This window comes from Cherax quadricarinatus, chromosome 27, assembly GCF_038502225.1.
Source record: "Cherax quadricarinatus isolate ZL_2023a chromosome 27, ASM3850222v1, whole genome shotgun sequence".
NCBI classification, from domain to species: domain Eukaryota; kingdom Metazoa; phylum Arthropoda; class Malacostraca; order Decapoda; family Parastacidae; genus Cherax; species Cherax quadricarinatus.
Genome location: NC_091318.1, coordinates 15135296 through 15156277, shown reverse-complemented (window position 1 = coordinate 15156277; position 20982 = coordinate 15135296). Strand labels below are relative to the sequence as shown.

The 20982-nt window shown below is 45.6% G+C and overlaps 1 protein-coding gene across 2 annotated transcripts in view; it reads left to right on the top strand.

Annotated features, from left to right (window-relative positions):
- The window catches only part of LOC128691195 (RNA-binding protein lark), a 60151-nt gene extending 49742 nt beyond the window's left edge, over window positions 1–10409 (top strand). Inside the window, exon 9 of one of the 2 annotated variants that reach the window (XR_011392473.1) lies at window positions 10289–10409. Coding sequence is in view for 1 of the 2 variants with exons in the window: in XM_070089015.1 (XP_069945116.1) it covers window positions 1873–3804 (1932 nt within the window). In the remaining variant the exon portion in view is untranslated. Of the gene's footprint in view, window positions 5444–10288 lie in introns of those variants that run through there. The other variant, XM_070089015.1, reaches the window with a different exon arrangement.
- Window positions 10410–20982: the final 10573 nt, after the last annotated feature.

Genomic DNA, 20982 nt, shown 5'->3' with positions numbered 1-20982 from the left:
TGTAAAAAACATAGGAAAAAACACAGCAAAGTTCCTCACAGCAGGATTTGTTTTAAGGGAGCATGTGGGCAATTTTCCGCGCGCGCTCAACCAAAAATCGAAAAATTATGGAAATTGAGTTATATATACCAAAAAATAGCTTAACTCTTTGGCAACACAATGGTACAAGAATCAATGTTCTAAGACGTTTCTACAAGAAATTATAGTCATTTATATCAGGTATGGTAACGACGATGTAGGTAGCGCGTCTGTTCTCAACCCAAGTATTTTTTGGAATTTTTTCCTTGTTTTTTATTTCTTTTTCTTTGCATTATTCTTTCTAATATAATAATTGATTATTTGGCATCATATAAGAGTAGGTGGAGCTTATCAGTAGAGTGCCAGCCAATAGGGAGCCATCTGAGAACACTCGGCAGTACTCCCCCTCCAGATGGTGCCAGGTGAAATCACTTCATTATTACGTTTATATCAGCTTATATATCAATATGATCTAATATGATATAATAAACACTATAAATAACAAACAAACATGTTATATACTCTAGACTGAATAAAATAGGCCATAATATAGCGAGAGTCCACCAGCAATATTTCGATATAAATGTGTTACTCCTGGTCTCCTTGTTCTATTGTTTGGTCTGTGAGTGATAGAAAACGGTGTTTTGAAGAGGATAACTGCACTAGAACATCAGTTTACTAAGAAATACACCAAAAAAAACCCGATTTCCGCGCAAAAAAAAATTTTTTTGAGACGGTAGGCCTGCCGACGTTTTCTAGGCCTATATCTCGGAAGTAACTTTTTCACTTATTTCGCTAAAGTACACCATTATTAATGATTGTATTGAAATGATTTTCACTGACAATATAAAACAAGGTGTGTTTGAAAATCTGATGCTTCTTTTTTTGGAATATATCAAATATTTTTGATTTTGTGGGAGGTAAAAGGCAGATATTTTGGTGAATGCAAAAAAGTCTATCAAATGTATTTTTTTTTTTTTTTTTTTTTTTTTTTCCATGATAATAAGATATATTAGATGAAACAAGTGCATCCCGAATTAGTGTCAGATGTATTCTAACAGTTGGGATTGTCGGAAGTGCCACTCGAAGTGCCATTTTGTCATACTTTGCTGCCATATCCTCTTCAAGGGGGGCTCCTTGGCGTGGTGAAGAGGCTCTTGGTCTGAGGAATTAGACCTATCGGTCTTCTTCCTCAGACCGAACCTAATTACCCCCCAATCTCCCCTCCCCTATCCCATCCTCCCCATCCTCCCCTTTTTCCTTTCCTCCTCCTCCTCCCCACTCCTCCCTTTTGCCCTTCCTCTTTTTGTCCTTTGGGATTTCTCCCACAGGCGCGCTAGTTCCTAGGTAGGAGAAAGGACACCGGGGTCCATCCCATTCCGTTGAGGTTTCTTGGCGGTGGCGTAGTTTGCCGTGGAATCTGGATTGCCTAGGGATGTCCCGATCCCTCTCCGGTATCCCGGAGTAGCTTTGGGTGTCTTTTGGGCGACGGGTGTAGCTCTGGAAGCCACCTTTCGGATTCCGGGGGTGGTGGCTGAAGGAGGTATGCTTTGTGGCGGATATCCGGCCGCCCTCTCTTTTGTCCACCGAGGTAGCTCGGCAGATGTGAGGTTGCTATCCCAGATTGCTGGTTTACTGGCATGAAGGGTAGGGTATGGCACGGGTTCCGTGCTGCATCTGCGCTACTAGCGGTGTCGAGTCCTCTTGGGCGCGGAGGGAGATTTCTGGCCCTTTCATCCCTCCTAGGAACTATCCCTCCCCGGTCCCCCCTTTTTTTTTCTTTTTTTTTATTTTTATTTTCTTTTCTTCTTTCTTTTTTTTTCTTAAAAACAAAAAGAAAGAAGTAACCTAACCATGGCAGCCCTAGTCCATGAACCTGGTACCCCCGGGCCCCTTCTTGATACCGCACCCCGTTCTGACCCCGCCTCGTCTTTGGACCACTCTTCAGACATTCCTCATGCCTCTGTACCTATTGCCGGTGCTGTTTCCTCACCCGCTTCAGGTACTGAGGCCTCGACTGACTCCTTCGATTTATCAGACCTTCGCTCTCCCCTGACTATGCTTCCGGCCTCTCCCTCTACGGTGCGGCAATTTTCAAATCGCCGACCCGTTCCACGTCGGACCAACTCTGGTCCCACGCCTAAACGTCAACGACAATTACCTGCTGATGATACTTCTCCACCTTCACCTTCTCGTTCTTCTCAGAAACGATCGACACGTCCTTCACTACCTTTCCACGCTCAGTTTCAGACTGAACAGTGGACTAAATTCTTCACTTTACGACCAACTTCCTCTACTGCCTATCTTTCTGACCATAGTATTGGCAAGGCACTCCTACGCCATGTTGGTAAAGATATTTCTTTTCATGCTCTTAAGAGCGGTACGCGCATCATTACCGTACAGAATGCTACCCAGGCTCGTGAGCTCTCTCGTCTTACCCATATAGATACTGTTCCTGTCACCCTTGAAAAACATCATTCCCTCAATTCTTGTAGTGGTACCGTTATTCTGCCCCATACCATAGTTCAACAAAATTTCCAGACATGTGGCACCGACATTCTAGAACAGCTGGAACTCCAAGATCTCCCAATCCTCAAGGTAGACACTTACGTTCTTCCTGCCCGTGGGCGGAGACGATACCCTAGCAATGTGGCTCGTTTAACTTTTGACAGCCGAGAACTCCCATCCTCCGTTTATATAGCAGGACATCGGTTACAAGTTCGAAAGGTGATCCCTACACCACAACAGTGTAGAAATTGCTGGCGATTTGGCCATCCAGCGAAATATTGCAGATCTATCGCCGAATGCCCAGTCTGTGGTGCCGATGACCATTCTAATACGTCTTGCAATCGATCTCCCTCTTGCCTTAACTGTCATGAGGCTCACCCTTCGTACTCTCGCCGTTGTCAGGTCTATTTAAACGAGCGGGAAATCCGTTACCTCAAAGAGACAGAAGGTCTCCCTTATGCCATGGCAGTTTCTCATCTCCGCCTCCAAGGGAGACTCCCACGTGTTTCTTATTCCCGTGTGTCAAAACGTCCCCCCACTTCTGGTATCCCATCTTCTACACCCACCTCTGTGGTTACCTCTCCCATAATCACTCCTGTATCTAATCCTTTTGCTGTCCTCGGCTCAGACGTCCCTACTTCAACGCCTCAGTCTAATCTCGCTTCTTCGAGTTCTCTCTTACAAGCCTCAGTGTCGACGAGACCTCGTACGACACCTCTTCCCAATCGTCCCTCTACTTCTCAAAAGTCAAAAAAAGGTCCGGTAACACCTCCTACCCATCTTCCACCTCCTCATTTTACCCTCCCTGTCTCTGTCCCTAGTTCTTCCCCTCTCACTGGCTCAGTTACAAGTGCAGAGGTTCACCCTCCTCCTCGTAATGTACCTTCCTCCCCTGTTCCCTCCCAAGTTTCTTCCTCTTCTGCCACCTCCCAGGTTCCTGTCTCTTCTGTCCCCTGCCACGCTTCTCCAGTTCCCTCCACCCTTTCGCCCCCCCCTACCTTGGTACAGTCCAATACAGTTCCAATCTTTACTCATCATCCCCCTACCATTCCCAATATTGTCTCCCATACGACATCTCTGAATTCCGAAACACTTGAAGCAATCTCTGAATATATTGCAGAGACCAAACCATCAATGGACACTGATCCACCTTCCGCTCTTCCTCTCTCCTCTGCTCCATCTGCGCAACTCCTTTCTTCACAGCGCACCGTTCCTTCGCTGCTTGAACATTTTCCACTGCCTCCGCATGTGGACTTTTCTAACCCTTCTAGTCCGTAGGAACCCTTACCTGCGGATTTCAAGTATCTTTATCATTGCCAATCATGGCCTTTTTACAGTGGAATATACGCGGCCTCAGGGGTAATCGGGGTGAGCTTCAGATGTTACTCTCCCAGTTTGCCCCTGTTGGTGTTTGCTTACAGGAACCAAAATTACACTCTGCTGTTATTTCTCACATCTCAGGCTATAATTTATTGTATTCTTCAGATCCTTTTCCTGATGGGACCTTTAATGAAAGTGCCCTTCTTCTCCGCACTGATATTCCGTACCATCAGCTATTTGTTCATACTTCGCTGCATTACACAGCAGCCCGTATCCACTTACATAGGTGGTATACGCTCTGTTCTTTATATCTCTCTCCTTCTCGGGCATTATCTATTCCGGATTTTGCCTTCCTTGTTTCGTCATTACCGCCACCGATTCTGTTACTTGGTGATTTTAAGGGGGCTGTAGGGCAATTGGCCGCGCGCGCTCACCGAAAAATCGGAAAAATATGGATATTGAGTTATATATACTGAAAAAAAGCTCAACTCTTTGGCAACACAATGGTACCAGAATGAATGTTCTACGACGTTTCTACAAGAAATTATAGTCATTTATATCAGGTATGGTGACGGCGATGTTGGTACCGAGTCTGCTCACGGCCTATATATTTTTTGGAGTTATTTTCTTGTTTTTTATCGCCTTTTCTTGCATTATTCTTTCTAATATAATAACTGACTATTTGGCATCATAAAACAGTAGGCGGGACTTATCCTGAGACTTAGTGACTGCCGGGAACCCGATGGGAACGCTCAGCAGTGTGCCACCGCTCGAGGTGCCAGCCAGGAATCACCCATTATTACGCTTATATCAGCTTATATATCAACTCTACGGCTTATTTGTCTATCAGAATTGATCTAATATGATATAATAAACACTCTAAATAACATACAAACATGTTATATACTCTAGACTGAATAAAATAGGCCATAATATGGCCCAGAGATTATCGGGAATATTTCGATATAAAAGTGTAACTGGTCACCTGTCGTCTCTGAGTAAGAGAAAACGGTGTTTTGAAGAGGATAACTGCACTAGAACATCAGTTTACTAAGAAATACACCCAAACAAACGCGATTTTCGCGAATTTTTTTTTTTTTTTTTTGAGACGGGGGCCGGCCGGCGTTCCCGGCCGATATCTCGGAAGTAACTTATTCACCTATAATTCGATGTGGCTCCTTTATTACTTAATTAAATGGAATAATATTCACAGATATTGTAGAATAATGATTTCTCTTATCCTGACCGTAGAGTTTTTGAAAATATTCCAAATAGTTCGGGAGTTATGTGGGAGTAAAGGGCAGATTTTTTTGCAATATTCCAGAAACTAACAAACTTTATTTTTTTGTGAAATAACGATAAGGTATTTAGAGGGAAATCCTACGGTCCGAATTAGTATTAGCATTGTTCTCTCGGCACCAAGTGTCCAAACCACCTTACGTAGCCGCATATAAGAGTTGCATCAAAATCAAGGGCATTTTCAGTAAATCAGTCTTTTCTCAGTTGTTGTTTGAGGTATATTTTTTATAAATATTTTCGAGAAAGAGTGAGAACACTTTGTCTTGTGCACCAAAACTGGAGAAAATCGGACGGTAAATAAACGAGTTACGAAATTTGCCCTACAGCCCCCTTAATGCCCACCATTTCCTCTGGGGAGGGTCTCACTGTGATTCCCGTGGAATTCAGTTAGAGGCTTTTCTTGCCACCCACCCCCTCCATGTTTTAAATACAGGTACTCACACCCATTTTGATCCTCGGACTCATACTCTCTCTTGCATCGATCTCTCAGTTTGCTCTTCCTCCGCCGCATTAGACTTTACTTGGTCTGTTCTCCCGGACTTACATGACAGTGATCATTTCCCAATCATTCTTACTTCCCCTTCATATTCGCCACCTCTTCGCACCCCACGCTGGCAATTTAATCGGGCAAATTGGAACCTTTACTCACACCTGACTGTTTTTAAAGAGGTTCCTTCTTCGTCCTCCATCGATGAGCTTTTACACCTCTTCTCGTCCTCCGTTTTCACCGCAGCTTCTCATTCTATACCCCAAACTTCGGGCAGGCATTCTCAGAAATGCGTGCCTTGGTGGTCTCCTGCTTGTGCTCGTGCAGTACGTTTGAAACGCGCTGCATGGGGCAGGTACCGGTACAATAGAACCACAGAGCGACTCCTTGATTTTAAACAGAAGCGTGCGATCGCTCGCCGTGTCATCCGTGACGCTAAACGCACTTGCTGGCGAGATTATGTCTCCACCATCACCTCTGCTTCCTCTATGAGTGCAGTCTGGAAAAAAGTACGAAAACTGAGTGGTAAATATTCTCCTGACCCGGCTCCTGTTCTGCGGGTTGCCGGTGTTGATATAGCAAACCCACTAGATGTTGCCAATGAAATTGGCAATCATCTGGTCCGTATTTCTCAGGGACTCCATCTATGCCCCTCATTTCTTTCCTCAAAGTCTGCCAGAGAGTTAGCACCCTTGGACTTTTCTTCTCTCAGAGAAGAACAGTATAATGTGCCTTTTACACTTCAAGAACTGGAGGCAACACTCTCAGCTTGTCGATCATCGGCAGCTGGGCCCGACGACATTCATATTCGTATGCTACAACATTTACATCAGTCAGCCCTTGCAGTCCTATTACACCTTTACAATCTTATTTGGTCACAAGGAGTTCTTCCACAGCTGTGGAAATCCGCCATTGTTCTCCCTTTCCGCAAACCAGGCACTACGGGACATGAAACCTCCCACTATCGTCCCATTGCTCTTACCAGTGCAGTTTGCAAAGTAATGGAACGTCTAGTAAATAGACGTTTAGTGTGGTATTTAGAGACACACAACAGTCTCTCCACTCGTCAATATGGCTTTCGTAAGGGACGTTCTACCATAGACCCCTTACTGCGCTTGGATACGTATGTTCGTAATGCCTTTGCGAATAACCACTCAGTTATTGCCATATTTTTTGACCTTGAGAAGGCATATGACACAACTTGGAGGTATAATATTTTAGCCCAAGCCCACTCCTTAGGCCTTCGAGGCAATCTACCATCCTTCCTTAAGAACTTTTTAACTGACAGGCATTTCCGTGTTCGGGTTAATAATGTGCTCTCCCCGGACTTTGTCCAAGCTGAAGGTGTCCCCCAGGGATGTGTTCTGAGCACAACACTTTTTCTCCTTGCTATTAATGATTTGGCCTCTAGTCTTCCATCAAATATTTGGTCATCACTCTATGTTGATGACTTTGCTATTGCCTGTGCAGGCGCTGACTGTCACCTCCTTACAGTTTCTCTCCAGCATGCAGTCGACCGTGTTTCCAATTGGGCCACCACACATGGGTTTAAATTTTCCAGCACTAAAACCCACCAAATCACTTTCACTAGACGCTCTGTCATCTCTGATCATCCTTTGTACCTCTATGGCTCACGTATCCCTGAACGTGATACAGTCAAGTTTCTGGGCCTCCTCTTTGATCGTAGGTTATCCTGGAAACCTCACATTACCTCTCTGAAGGCAACTTGTCACAGCCGGCTGAACCTTCTTAAAACCCTTGCTCATCTTTCGTGGGGAGCTGATCGTCGAACCCTCCTTCACCTACATTCCACCCTTATTTTATCGAAACTTGATTATGGTGACCAGATCTATTCAGCAGCATCTCCTGCTACTCTCTCTAGCCTTAACCCCATTCATCACCAAGGATTACGTTTATGCCTTGGTGCTTTTCGCTCTTCCCCTGTCGAAAGCCTCTATGCAGAAGCGAACGTTCCATCCTTATCCGATCGCCGTGATGCCCATTGCCTGCGCTACTATGTACGCTCTCATGATCTCCGCAATCCTTCCATTTATAGAATGGTCACTGATATTAGTAGACATTCTTTATTTGTTCGCCGCCCCTGCTTACTCCGTCCCTTCTCTCTTCGCCTTCATTCGCTCTTGTCTTCTCTTCAACTACCACCTTTCTATGTACATGTAGCATCTCACTTTTCCCTACCCCCCTGGGAGGTCCCAGCTGTTCGAGTCTGTTCTTTCTCCCTCCCTTACTCGAAAGCCCAACTGTCTACGGTCGCTTCCCGCTCTCTTTTTCTTGACCACTTTCACTCTCATTCTCATGCCATTGCTGTGTACACAGATGGCTCTAAGTCTTCTGACGGCGTAGGATTCGCAGCAGTGTTTCCGGACAGCGTCGTACAAGGGCATTTACTATCTTCAGCTAGTATTTTTACTGCTGAATTATATGCCATCCTTACAGCACTTATCCGTATTGCATCTATGCCTGTGTCATCATTTGTGGTTGTCTCAGACTCCCTTAGTGCTTTACAGGCTATACAAAAATTTGATACACCTCACCCCTTAGTCCTCCGTATCCAACTTTGGCTACGCCGCATCTTTACTAAGCATAAAGATATTGTTTTTTGTTGGGTCCCTGGTCATGTTGACGTACAGGGCAATGAACAGGCAGACACTGCTGCGCGGTCAGCAGTACATGACCTACCAGTTTCTTACAGAGGTATTCCATGTACGGACTATTTTGCTGTAATATCTTCCCACCTTCACACCCGTTGGCAACAACGTTGGTCTACTATGCTCGGCAACAAACTTCAGTCTATTAAACCGAGTATAGGTTACTGGCCGTCTTCTTATCACCAGTGTCGAGGTTGGGAGACTACTCTCTCCCGTCTTCGCATTGGCCATACTCGTCTTACTCATGGATATCTCATGGAGAGGCGTCTTGCTCCTCTCTGTGAGAATTGCCAAGCTCCATTATCAGTCAGCCACATTCTGTTGGACTGCCCACTTTATCAACGAGCACGCAGAATTTACCTCTGTCGTCGTCTTCGCCCCGCTGCTCTCTCTTTACCTTCCCTTCTCGCTGATGGACCCACCTTTCATCCGGACTCTCTTATTGACTTTTTGACAACGACTGACTTACTTCACAAATTCTGATACTTTCAGCCCTTTCTACTTGTATCTCTTGCTACCCTCTACCCCCGTACTATCCCCTGCCCCGCTGTTTTCTGTAGCCTGCTGATCATCCCCCCTCCCTCCGGCCATCCAATTCCCTTGCTTCCTTCCCTACCCTGCAGCGCTGTATAGCCCTTGTGGCTTAGCGCTTCTTTTGATTATAATAATAATAATTTGCTGCCATATATGAAGTCACTGAAATATTTTTTTTCTCTGTTGTTTGTTGGCCAATCATACTGAAACTTTGTCACATTCTTCTACATATGAACCTCTAAATGTACACCAAAAATAAAAAAAATTGGTTGAAAAATAAAAGAGTTGGCCAAATTCAGGGACTGGCCCCTTAAGTGGTGCGCACTTACCACATGGATGTATTTCTTTGTAGATGAATGGTTCAGAGAACCGACATGTTGATAAATTAGACGCATGTGCAACTCTTTGGTATCTTTATTGAGGAAACTTTTCGCCACACAGTGACTTCATCAGTCCATACGTAGGAGAAGCCACTGTGCGGCGAAACGTTTCGTCTAATTTATCAACATGTCGGTTCTCTGAACCATTCATCTACAAACCTGTCAGACTGCAACTTCTTGGGATCTTAATACTTAGGAATTCTTCGCTTGCCTAATTCTTGGGCATGACCTACTTCCACATTGAACAAATGTGACACCACCTATGACTGCTGCACCTCTCCTGCCATACGGTTTATAAGCTGCTTCTCCGCTCATATGCTGTATTCTATTCAAGATTGATGGACTGAACACATCGACTCAAGGTTGAGGGACTGATTACCTCATTCTCCTCCTGTTCAAGTTTCTACGTATGGACTGATGAAGCCACTGTGTGGCGAAACGTTTCCTCAAAGATACCCAAGAGTTGCACATGTCTAATTTATCAAGATGTATTTCTCTTGCATCTAGCCCCATATTTACTGCTCACAGCTTATCTGAGTGAGCTGATCTCATGGTATACAACTACAGCTTGGACCCTGGCTTCAAAGCCATAAAACTATGGGACAGACCCTTGGAAGGTTAACATTGAAAGCTTATATTGTAGCAGAGCTTTGTTTTTTGAAGTTTTAAAATTAATTTAGATAATTGACATGATTGGAAAAATTTCCAATGGTAAAACTGTGGTGGTTTACCATTTTTAACCCTTAAACGGTCCAAACATATATATACGTTTTCTTTGTCATTCATTCAACATTGCCACAATAAGCCCGAGTCACCTAGACATGAGAGAATGGGTGTGTGCACTCACTGTGTTCCATATTAAAATAATTGGGGATGCCTGGGTACCATATGCTCTTTTTTCCTTTTAAAAGAAAAGATTTCTTTTTTCCTCAAAATTTGGGGCGCTACGCAAGTGAACGTATATATACGTTTGGACCGTTTAAGGGTTAATATGAAAATACTTTCTTTTAAGGTGGTAACTTAATCCCTAATTTTAATTTTCAGTATTGTAAAAAAAAATTATTTTTTTCCAGGTAAAATTGGTGGTAGTCCATTGTCGATTCTTCCCTATTGACATTGCTATCATGGTGTTTGGTGCTGTATTACCTATGGGGCTTTTGTGAATATATTTCTAAAATAAAAATGTAAAGAATATTTGTTTGACTTTCATTTAGCTATACAAATACTTTACTGTGCGACATCTTGAAAATTAAAACTTCAGTGCTACAAAGCAACTGGAGTAGAAATTATTAAACTAGGTCAGTTCATATCCTGACAAGTTCTACGTATCTGAATTGCATTTAGTACTGCCCTTATAAGATTAGGTCTCCACTATCCTTTTGTTGCTTTGGGAAATCTGGTGATACTCCTGGCCATGCTGATTCCTTTGGTGAAGTCGTGTGTTCATCTGGAGGCCCGAGATTCCATTGTAAGCTGTTCAGGACTATTCTTTCTGCTGTTTTGATAACTTGTGGACAGTGGTGTGAGTCTCGTGTTGCTTGGGTCCTTCGGATTTGGAACTAGAATGTTTGCCATCTTACAAGCTATTGCGAGTGTTCCCCGCCCTCCAGCATGGCCCATCTGCCCTTGCCGGCATGTTCAGTCATGACGTACATGACCCCATAGTTGTGCCACCATTGCACACCACAATCATCCTGTGAGTTGTAGTGCAAGAGAAAAAAAACAGGATTACACAGTTTACAATGGGTCTTTGTCAAACCTCACTGGGCTTTGTTACAGCATGAGAAAATATTCATTTCATATTTTAGTTACTTCACACAATTGTACATAAATAAATTTTACATAGAACAGCAAGGAGTATAATCTTTATTTTTTTTAAATGTCAGTCGTCACCCGCCGAGGCAGGGTGACCCAAAAAAAGGAAAAAACACTTTTACCATCATTCACGTACAATCATCTCCCTTTTGCCACCTGATGCCCTCGCTTCCTTCCTGCCCTGCAGCGCTGTATAGTCCTTGTGCCTTAGCGCTTCTTTTTGATGATAATAATAATCTGCTCACACTCCAACAGCTCAGCAGTCCCAAAAACCATTTGTCTGCATTCACTCCTGTCTAACATGCTCTCACATGCCTGCTGCATGTCCAGGCCCCCCCCCCCCTTTCCATCCTTTTCAAGGATGACTCCCTACCCTTCCTCCCGTCACTATGGATTTATACACCCTCCAAAAGTCAATCTGGTTTGCTCCATCCTCTTTAAATGACCAGACCACCTCAACAACCCCTCCTGAGAATAACACTTTTAGTAACTACATCGCCTAATTGCCGCACTAGAGATTCTCTACATAGTATTTACACCACACATTGCCCTTAGACATGACATCTTAGCTGCCTCCAGCCTTGTCCTTGCTGCGGCATTTACAACCCATGCTTCACTCCCATAAGTGTCGGTTCCACTATACAGTTGTACTTTGACTTAAGAGTACAACTCACAGGATGATTGTGGTGTGCAATGGTGGCACAACTATGGGGTCATGTACGTCATGACTGAGCTCTTAACTCAATTTGCTCGTGTATCAAATCCATTTTCCTCATTGAAATTAATTGAAATGCCATTATTCTGTTCCAGCAGAATTTCCTGGCTGTCGGGAGGCAGGAGAAAATACTTTAATATGACGCTGTTAGATCTACGACTTGCTTATCTATCACAATTGATCTAATATGACATATTGAACAATATAAATAACAGAAATGTGATATATACTAGAAGGAATAAAATGTTAGTGACAAGTGGTGGTGGCCACTAACAAGGTAAAAAATAATTGCTCATCATATCTTCCATTCTTGCCCTTATGAGGTCTTATAAGAGAAAACGAGTGTTTGCGAGGCTAACCACTAAATCTCTAGTTCCATAAGGAAAACTGAAGAGCGATTTTTATTTCATGCTTTAATTCAATGGACATAATGGTCCTCAGCACTGTCCTTTGCACTTACTTTCTTGGGACCCATGGTTAGAAAAAAAATTTGGCAAAATGACTGCACAAATCGTTGGGAAGTTGGGCAGATGTGGCTTTCACTGTTCCAACTATGCCTGTGTCATCATTTGTAGTAGTCTCAGACTCCCTTAGTGCTCTACAGGCTATACGAAAATTTGATACATCTCATCCCCTAGTTCTCCGTATCCAACTTTGGCTACGCCGTATCTCTACCAAACATAAAGATATTGTTTTTTGTTGGGTCCCTGGTCATGTCGACGTACAGGGCAATGAACAGGCAGACACTGCTGCCCGGTCAGCAGTACATGATCTACCAATTTCCTATCGAGGTGTTCCATTTCTGGACTATTTTGCTGCAATAGCTACCCACCTTCGCACCCGTTGGCAACAACGTTGGTCAACTCTGCTCGGTAACAAACTTCATTCTATTAAACCGAGCATAGGTTACTGGCCGTCTTCTTGTCATCAGTGCCGAGGTTGGGAGACCACTCTCTCCCGCCTTGGCATTGGTCACACTCGTCTTACTCATGGGTATCTCAAGGAGAGGCACCCTGTTCCTCTCTGTGAGCAGTGTCAAGTTCCAGTATCGATTAGCCACATTCTGTTAGACTGCCCTCTCTATCAACGAGCACGCAGAATTTACCTCCGTCGTCTTCGTTCTACTACTCTCTCTTTACCTTCCCTTCTTGCTGATGGACCCTCCTTTAATCCTGACTCTCTCATTGACTTCTTGACAACGACTGATTTACTCCACAAACTCTGATGATACTTTTCGCACTCCCCTCAGCCCTTTCTAGGTCAGTCTCTTGCTGCCCTTTACCCTTTCACCATCCACTGCCCCGCTGTTATCCGTAACCTGTTGCTCATCCATCTCCCTTTTGCCACCTGATGCCCTCACTTCCTTCCTGCCCTGCAGCGCTGTATAGTCCTTGTGGCTTAGCGCTTCTTTTTGATTATAATAATCTTGGTCTCCACAGATACCTCGATGCACCACCCACCTCGTTTCCTTCAGATCTGTGGTTTACCTCGTCCTTCACAAACCCATCCATTGATAAGTCTACTCCCAAATATCTGAACATAATTTCTTCCATACTCACTCTAGTGTGATATCCAATTTTTCTTTTAACTCATTTGATTCCCTCATCACCTATTGATGTTCACTAACCTAAAAGGAAGTCTTCAAGGGGGTGTTTATCTTTCCTCACAAGTTTTTAAGAACGAAGTTCGTGGCTGTAATGGGGAGGCCAACGTCTTGGGTCATGATTTGGGTTCATGAGGTCTTTGCTTCCATTCCTCTTAGCCTCTTGGTCTGAGGAATTAGCCCTGTCGGTCTTCCTCAGACCGAACCTAATTACCCCCCATTCTCCCCTCCCTTATCCCATCCTCCCCATCCTCCCCTTTTTCCATTCCTCCTCCTCCTCCTCCTCACCCCTCCCTTTTGCCCTTCCTCTTTTTGGCCTTCGTAATTTCTCCCACAGGCGTGCTAGTTCCTACGTAGGGGAAAGGACACCGGGGTCCATCCCATTCCGTTGAGGTTCTTGGCGGTGGCGTAGTTTGCCGTGGAATCTGGATTGCCTGGGGATGTCCCGATCCCTCTCCAGTATCCCGGAGTAGCTTTGGGTGTCTTTTGGGCGACGGGTGTATCTCTGGAAGCCACCTTTCGGATTCCGGGGGTGGTGGCTGAAGGAGGTATGCTTTGTGGCGGATATCCGGCCGCCCTCTCTTTTGTCCACCGAGGTAGCTCGGCAGATGTGAGGTTGCTATCCCGGATTGCTGGTTTACTGGCATGAAGGGTAGGGTATGGCACGGGTTCCATGCTGCATCTGCACTACTAGCGGTGTCGAGTCCTCTTGGGCGCGGAGGGAGATTTCCGGCCCTTTCATTCCTCCTGGGAACTATTCCTCCCCGCTCCCCCCTTTTTTTATTCTTTTTTTATTTTTATTTTCTTTTCTTCTTTCTTTTTTTTTCTTAAAAACAAAAAGCAAAGGAGTAACCTAACCATGGCAGCCCTAGTCCATGAAACCACTACCCCCGGGCCCCTTCTTGATACCACACCCCATTCTGACCCTGCCTTGTGTTTAGACCACTCTTAGGACACTCCTGATGCCCCTGTACCTCTTGCTGGTGCTGTTTCCTCACCCGCTTCAGGTACCGGGGCTTCGACTGACTCCTTCGATTTGTCTGAACTCCGCTCTCCTTTGACTATGCTTCCGGCTTCTCCCTCTACGGTACGGCAATTTTCGAATCGCCCACCCATTTCATGCCGGACCAACTCCGGTCCTACTCCTAAACGCCAACGTCAATCTCCTGATGATGCTCCGTCGTTACCTTCCCATTCTACTCGGAAACGACCGACACGTCAAGCACTCCCTCTCCACGCTCAGTTTCGGACCACACAATGGACTAAATTCTTTACTTTAAGACCAACTTCTTCTGCCTACCTTTCTGACCATAGTATTGCCAAAGCGCTCCTGCGTCATGTTGGCAGAGATATTTCATTTCACGCTCTCAAGAGCGGTACGCGCATCGTCACTGTCCAGAATGCTACCCAAGCTCATGATCTTTCTCTCCTTTCGAATATCGATACTACTCCTATCACTATTGAAAAACATCTCTCTCTCAATTCTTGTAGTGGTACTGTCATTCTGCCCCATACCATAGTCCAACAGAATTTCCAGTCATGTGGCAATGACATTTTTGAACAGCTGGAACTCCAGGATCTCCCAATCCTCAAAGTAGACACTTATGTCCTTCCTGCCCGGGGACGGAGACGTTACCCTTGCAATGTGGCTCGTTTAACTTTTGACAGCCGAGAACTCCCGTCCTCTGTATATGTCGCGGGACATCGGTTACAAGTTCGAAAGGTGATACCTACACCGCAACAATGTAGAAATTGCTGGCGTTTTGGTCACCCAGCGAAATATTGCAGATCTATGGCCGAATGCCCAGTCTGTGGTGCCGACGACCATTCTAATACATCTTGCAGTCAACCTCCATCTTGCCTTAATTGTAATGAAGCTCACCCTTCGTACTCCCGCCGTTGCCAGGTCTACTTAAATGAACGTGAAATCCGTTGCCTCAAAGAGGCAGAAGGTCTCCCTTATGCTATGGCAGTTACTCATCTCCGCCTCCAAGGGAGACTACCCCGTGTTTCTTATTCTCGTGTTTCCAAACGTCCCCCCACTTCTGGGGTCCCATCTTCTGCAGCCTCCTCTGTTGTTACCCCTCCCATAGCCACTACGGCATCTAATCCTTTTGCTATCCTTGGCTCTGACGTCCCGACTACAACTCAGTCTGTTCTCACATCTTCGCGTCCTTCCTCACAAGCCCCAGTATCGACAAGACCTCGTACGACACCTAATACCAATCGCCCCTCTACTCAGAAGTCCAAAAAATCCACATTGCTCAAATCATCTTTGCCCCTTCCTTCCCTTCTTCCACCTCCACACTTTACCTTTCCAGTCTCTGTACCTAGTTCTTCCCCTCTCTCTGGCTCTATTAAAAGTGTGGAGATTCACCCCCCTCCTCGTACTATGCCTTCCACCCCCGTCCCCTCCCAAGTTTCTCCCTCTTCTGTCACCTCCCAGGTTTCTGCCTCTTCTGTCCCCCCCCCACACTTCATCTCCAGTCCCTTACACTTTTCCCTCCCCCTCTACTTTGGTACAGTCCATTACTGTCCCAATCTTTACTCACCCTCCTCCTCCTATCTCCAATATGGTCTCCCATACATCTTTGAATTCAGAAACACTTGAAGCCATTTCAGAATATATTGCAGAGACTAAACCTTCAATGGACACTGATTCACTTCCTGTTCCTTCTCTTCCCTCTCCTCCATCTTCACAACCCCATTCTTCGCAACGCTCCGTTCCTTCGCTACTTGAACATCTTCCAATGCCACCACACGTTGACTTTTCTAACCCCTCTAGTCCGTAGGTGCCTTTACCTACAGATTCCTGATATTTTCTTCATCGCCAATCATGGCCTATTTACAGTGGAATATCCGCGGCCTCAGGGGTAATTGGGGTGAGCTTCAGATGTTGCTTTCCAGGTTTTCCCCTGTTGGTGCTTGCTTACAAGAACCAAAATTACACTCGGCTGTTTTCCAACCTATCTCAGGCTATAATTTATTGTATTCTTCGGATCCTTTCTCAGATGGGACCTTTAATGAAAGTGCCCTTCTTCTACGCAATGATATTCCGTACTGTCAACTATTTGTCCATACCTCGCTGCATTACACTGCAGCCCGTATCCACTTGAATAAGTGGTTTACAATATGTTCTTTATATCTCTCTCCTTCTCGAGCATTTTCTATCCCAGACTTTGCCTTTCTTGTTTCATCCTTACCACCACCACTTCTGTTACTTGGTGATTTTAATGCCCACCATTTCCTCTGGGGGGGGTCTCATTGTGACTCACGTGGCATTCAGTTGGAGGCTTTTCTTGCCTCTCACCCCCTCCATGTTTTAAATACGGGTACTCCCACCCATTTTGATCCTCGTACTCATACTCTCTCTTGCATCGATCTATCAGTCTGCTCTTCCTCCACTGCACTAGACTTCACCTGGTCTGTTCTACCAGACTTACATGACAGCGATCATTTTCCGATCATTCTTACTTCTCCTTCCTATTCACCACCTTTCCGTAGCCCTCGCTGGCAATTTGATCGGGCAAATTGGGATCTTTACTCACACCTCACTGCTTTTAGTGAGGTTCCTTCTTCATCCTCCATTGATGAGCTCCTACACATCTTCTCGACATCAGTTTATACCGCAGCTTCTCATTCTATACCCCAAACCTCAGGCAGGCATTCTCAGAAGTGCGTGCCTTGGTGGTCTCCTGCTTGTGCTCGTGCAGTACGTTTGAAACGTGCTGCATGGGGCAGGTACCGGTACAATAGAACCGCTGAGAGACTTGTTGATTTTAAGCAGAAGCGTGCGATCGCTCGCCGTGTCATCCGTGAAGCTAAACGCACTTGTTGGCGAGACTGTTTCCACCATCACCTCTGCTTCTTCTATGAGTGCAGTCTGGAAAAAAGTGAGGAAATTGAGTGGTAAATACTCTCCTGACCCGGCTCCTGTTCTACGGGTCACTGGTGTTGATATAGCAAACCCTCTCGACGTTGCCATTGAACTTGGCACACATCTGGTCCGTATTTCCCGAGGGCTCCATCTATGCCCCTCGTTTCTTTCCTCAAAGTCTGCCAGAGAGTTAGTACCCTTGGACTTTTCTTCTCTCAGAGAAGAACAGTATAATGTGCCTTTTACACTTCAAGAACTGGAGGCAACGCTCTCAGCTTGCCGATCATCGGCAGCTGGGCCTGATGACATTCATATTCGTATGTTACAACATTTACATCGGTCAGCCCTTGTAGTCCTCTTACACCTCTTCAATCTTATTTGGGCACAAGTTCTTCCCCAGCTGTGGAAATCTGCCATTGTTCTCCCTTTCCGCAAACCGGGTACTACGGGACATGATGCCTCCCACTATCGCCCCATCGCTCTTACTAGTGCAGTTTGCAAAGTGATGGAACGCCTCGTAAATCGACGTTTAATGTGGTATTTAGAGACTCGCAACAGTCTCTCCGCTAGTCAATATGGCTTTCGTAAGGGTCGTTCTACCATAGACCCCTTACTACGCTTGGATACGTATGTTCGTAATGCCTTTGCGAATAATCACTCAGTTATTGCCATATTTTTTGACCTTGAGAAGGCATATGACACAACTTGGAGGTATAATATTTTGGCCCAGGCCCATTCCTTAGGCCTCCGAGGCAATCTACCATCCTTCCTTAAGAACTTTTTAACTGACAGACATTTCCGTGTTCGAGTCAATAATGTTCTTTCACCGGACTTCGTCCAAGCTGAAGGTGTCCCTCAGGGATGTGGTCTAAGCACAACACTTTTTCTCCTTGCTATAAATGATTTGGCCTCTGTTCTTCCACCCAATATTTGGTCATCACTCTATGTTGATGACTTCGCTATTGCTTGTGCAGGCGCTGACTGTCACCTTATTGCAGTTTCTCTCCAGCATGCGGTCGACCGTGTTTCCACTTGGGCCACCACACATGGGTTTAAATTTTCAAGTACCAAAACTCACCAAATTACTTTCACTAGACGCTCTGTTATCCCCGATCATCCTTTGTATCTCTATGGCTCCCGTATCCCCGAACGTGATAGTCAGGTTTCTAGGCCTTCTCTTTGACCGTCGGTTAACCTGGAAACCTCACATTACCTCTCTGAAGGCAACTTGTCACAGCCGGCTAAACCTTCTTAAAACCCTTGCTCATCTTTCCTGGGGAGCTGATCGTCGAACTCTGCTTCGCCTACATTCAGCCCTCGTTTTATCGAAACTCGATTATGGTGACCAGATTTATTCCGCGGCCTCTCCTGCTACTCTCTCTAGCCTTAACTCTATCCATCACCAAGGCTTACGTTTGTGCCTTGGTGCTTTTCGCTCTTCCCCTGTTGAGAGCCTCTATACAGAAGCAAATGTTCCATCCTTGTCTGATCGCCGTGATGCCCATTGCCTTCGTTACTATGTACGCTCTCACGATCTACACAATCCTTCCATTTATAGAATGGTCACCGATATTAGTAGACATTCTTTATTCGTTCGCCGCCCCTGTTTGCTCCGTCCCTTTTCTCTTCGCCTACTTTCACTCTTGTCTTCCCTTCAGTTACCACCTTTATATGTTCATGTAGCATCTCACTTTTCCCTACCCCCCTGGGAAGTTCCAGCTGTTCGGGTCTGTTCTTTCTCACTCCCTTGCTCGAAAGCTCAACTGCCTACGGTGGCTTCCCGCTCTCTTTTTCTTGATCACTTCCACTCTCATTCTCATGCCACCGCTGTGTACACAGATGGCTCTAAGTCTTCAGACGGCGTCGGATTCGCAGCAGTGTTTCCGGACAGCGTCGTACGAGGGCATTTACTATCTTCAGCTAGCATTTTTACTGCTGAACTGTATGCCATTCTTGCAGCACTTATTCGTATCGCATCTATGCCTGTGTCATCATTTGTAGTAGTCTCAGACTCCCTTAGTGCTCTACAGGCTATACGAAAATTTGATACATCTCATCCCCTAGTTCTCCGTATCCAACTTTGGCTACGCCGTATCTCTACCAAACATAAAGATATTGTTTTTTGTTGGGTCCCTGGTCATGTCGACGTACAGGGCAATGAACAGGCAGACACTGCTGCGCGGTCAGCAGTATATGACCTACCAATTTCCTATCGAGGTGTTCCATTTCTGGACTATTTTGCTGCAATAGATACCCACCTTCGCACCCGTTGGCAACAACGTTGGTCAACTCTGCTCGGTGCAAACTTCATTCTATTAAACCGAGCATAGGTTACTGGCCGTCTTCTTGTCATCAGTGCCGAGGTTGGGAGACCACTCTCTCCCGCCTTCGCATTGGCCACACTCGTCTTACTCATGGGTATCTCATGGAGAGGCACCCTGTTCCTCTCTGTGAGCAGTGTCAAGTTCCAGTATCGATTAGCCACATTCTGTTAGACTGCCCTCTCTATCAACGAGCACGCAGAATTTACCTCCAACGTCGTCTTCGTTCTCCTACTCTCTCTTTACCTTCCCTTCTTGCTGATGGACCCTCCTTTAATCCTGACTCTCTCATTGACTTCTTGACAACGACTGATTTACTCCACAAACTCTGATGATACTTTTCGCACTCCCCTCAGCCCTTTCTGGTTCAGTCTCTTGCTGCCCTTTACCCTTTCACCATCCACTGCCCCGCTGTTATCCGTAACCTGTTGCTCATCCATCTCCCTTTTGCCACCTGATGCCCTCGCTTCCTTCCTGCCCTGCAGCGCTGTATAGTCCTTGTGGCTTAGCGCTTCTTTTTGATTATAATAATAATAATAATATTAAACCGAGCATAGGTTACTGGCCGTCTTCTTGTCATCAGTGCCGAGGTTGGGAGACCACTCTCTCCCGCCTTCGCATTGGCCACACTCGTCTTACTCATGGGTATCTCATGGAGAGGCACCCTGTTCCTCTCTGTGAGCAGTGTCAAGTTCCAGTATCGATTAGCCACATTCTGTTAGACTGCCCTCTCTATCAACGAGCACGCAGAATTTACCTCCAACGTCGTCTTCGTTCTCCTACTCTCTCTTTACCTTCCCTTCTTGCTGATGGACCCTCCTTTAATCCTGACTCTCTCATTGACTTCTTGACAACGACTGATTTACTCCACAAACTCTGATGATACTTTTCGCACTCCCCTCAGCCCTTTCTGGTTCAGTCTCTTGCTGCCCTTTACCCTTTCACCATCCACTGCCCCGCTGTTATCCGTAACCTGTTGCTCATCCATCTCCCTTTTGCCACCTGATGCCCTCGCTTCCTTCCTGCCCTGCAGCGCTGTATAGTCCTTGTGGCTTAGCGCTTCTTTTTGATTATAATAATAATAATAATTGCTGCAATAGCTACCCACCTTCGCACCCGTTGGCAACAACGTTGGTCAACTCTGCTCGGTAACAAACTTCATTCTATTAAACCGAGCATAGGTTACTGGCCGTCTTCTTGTCATCAGTGCCGAGGTTGGGAGACCACTCTCTCCCGCCTTCGCATTGGCCACACTCGTCTTACTCATGGGTATCTCATGGAGAGGCACCCTGTTCCTCTCTGTGAGCAGTGTCAAGTTCCAGTATCGATTAGCCACATTCTGTTAGACTGCCCTCTCTATCAACGAGCACGCAGAATTTACCTCCAACGTCGTCTTCGTTCTCCTACTCTCTCTTTACCTTCCCTTCTTGCTGATG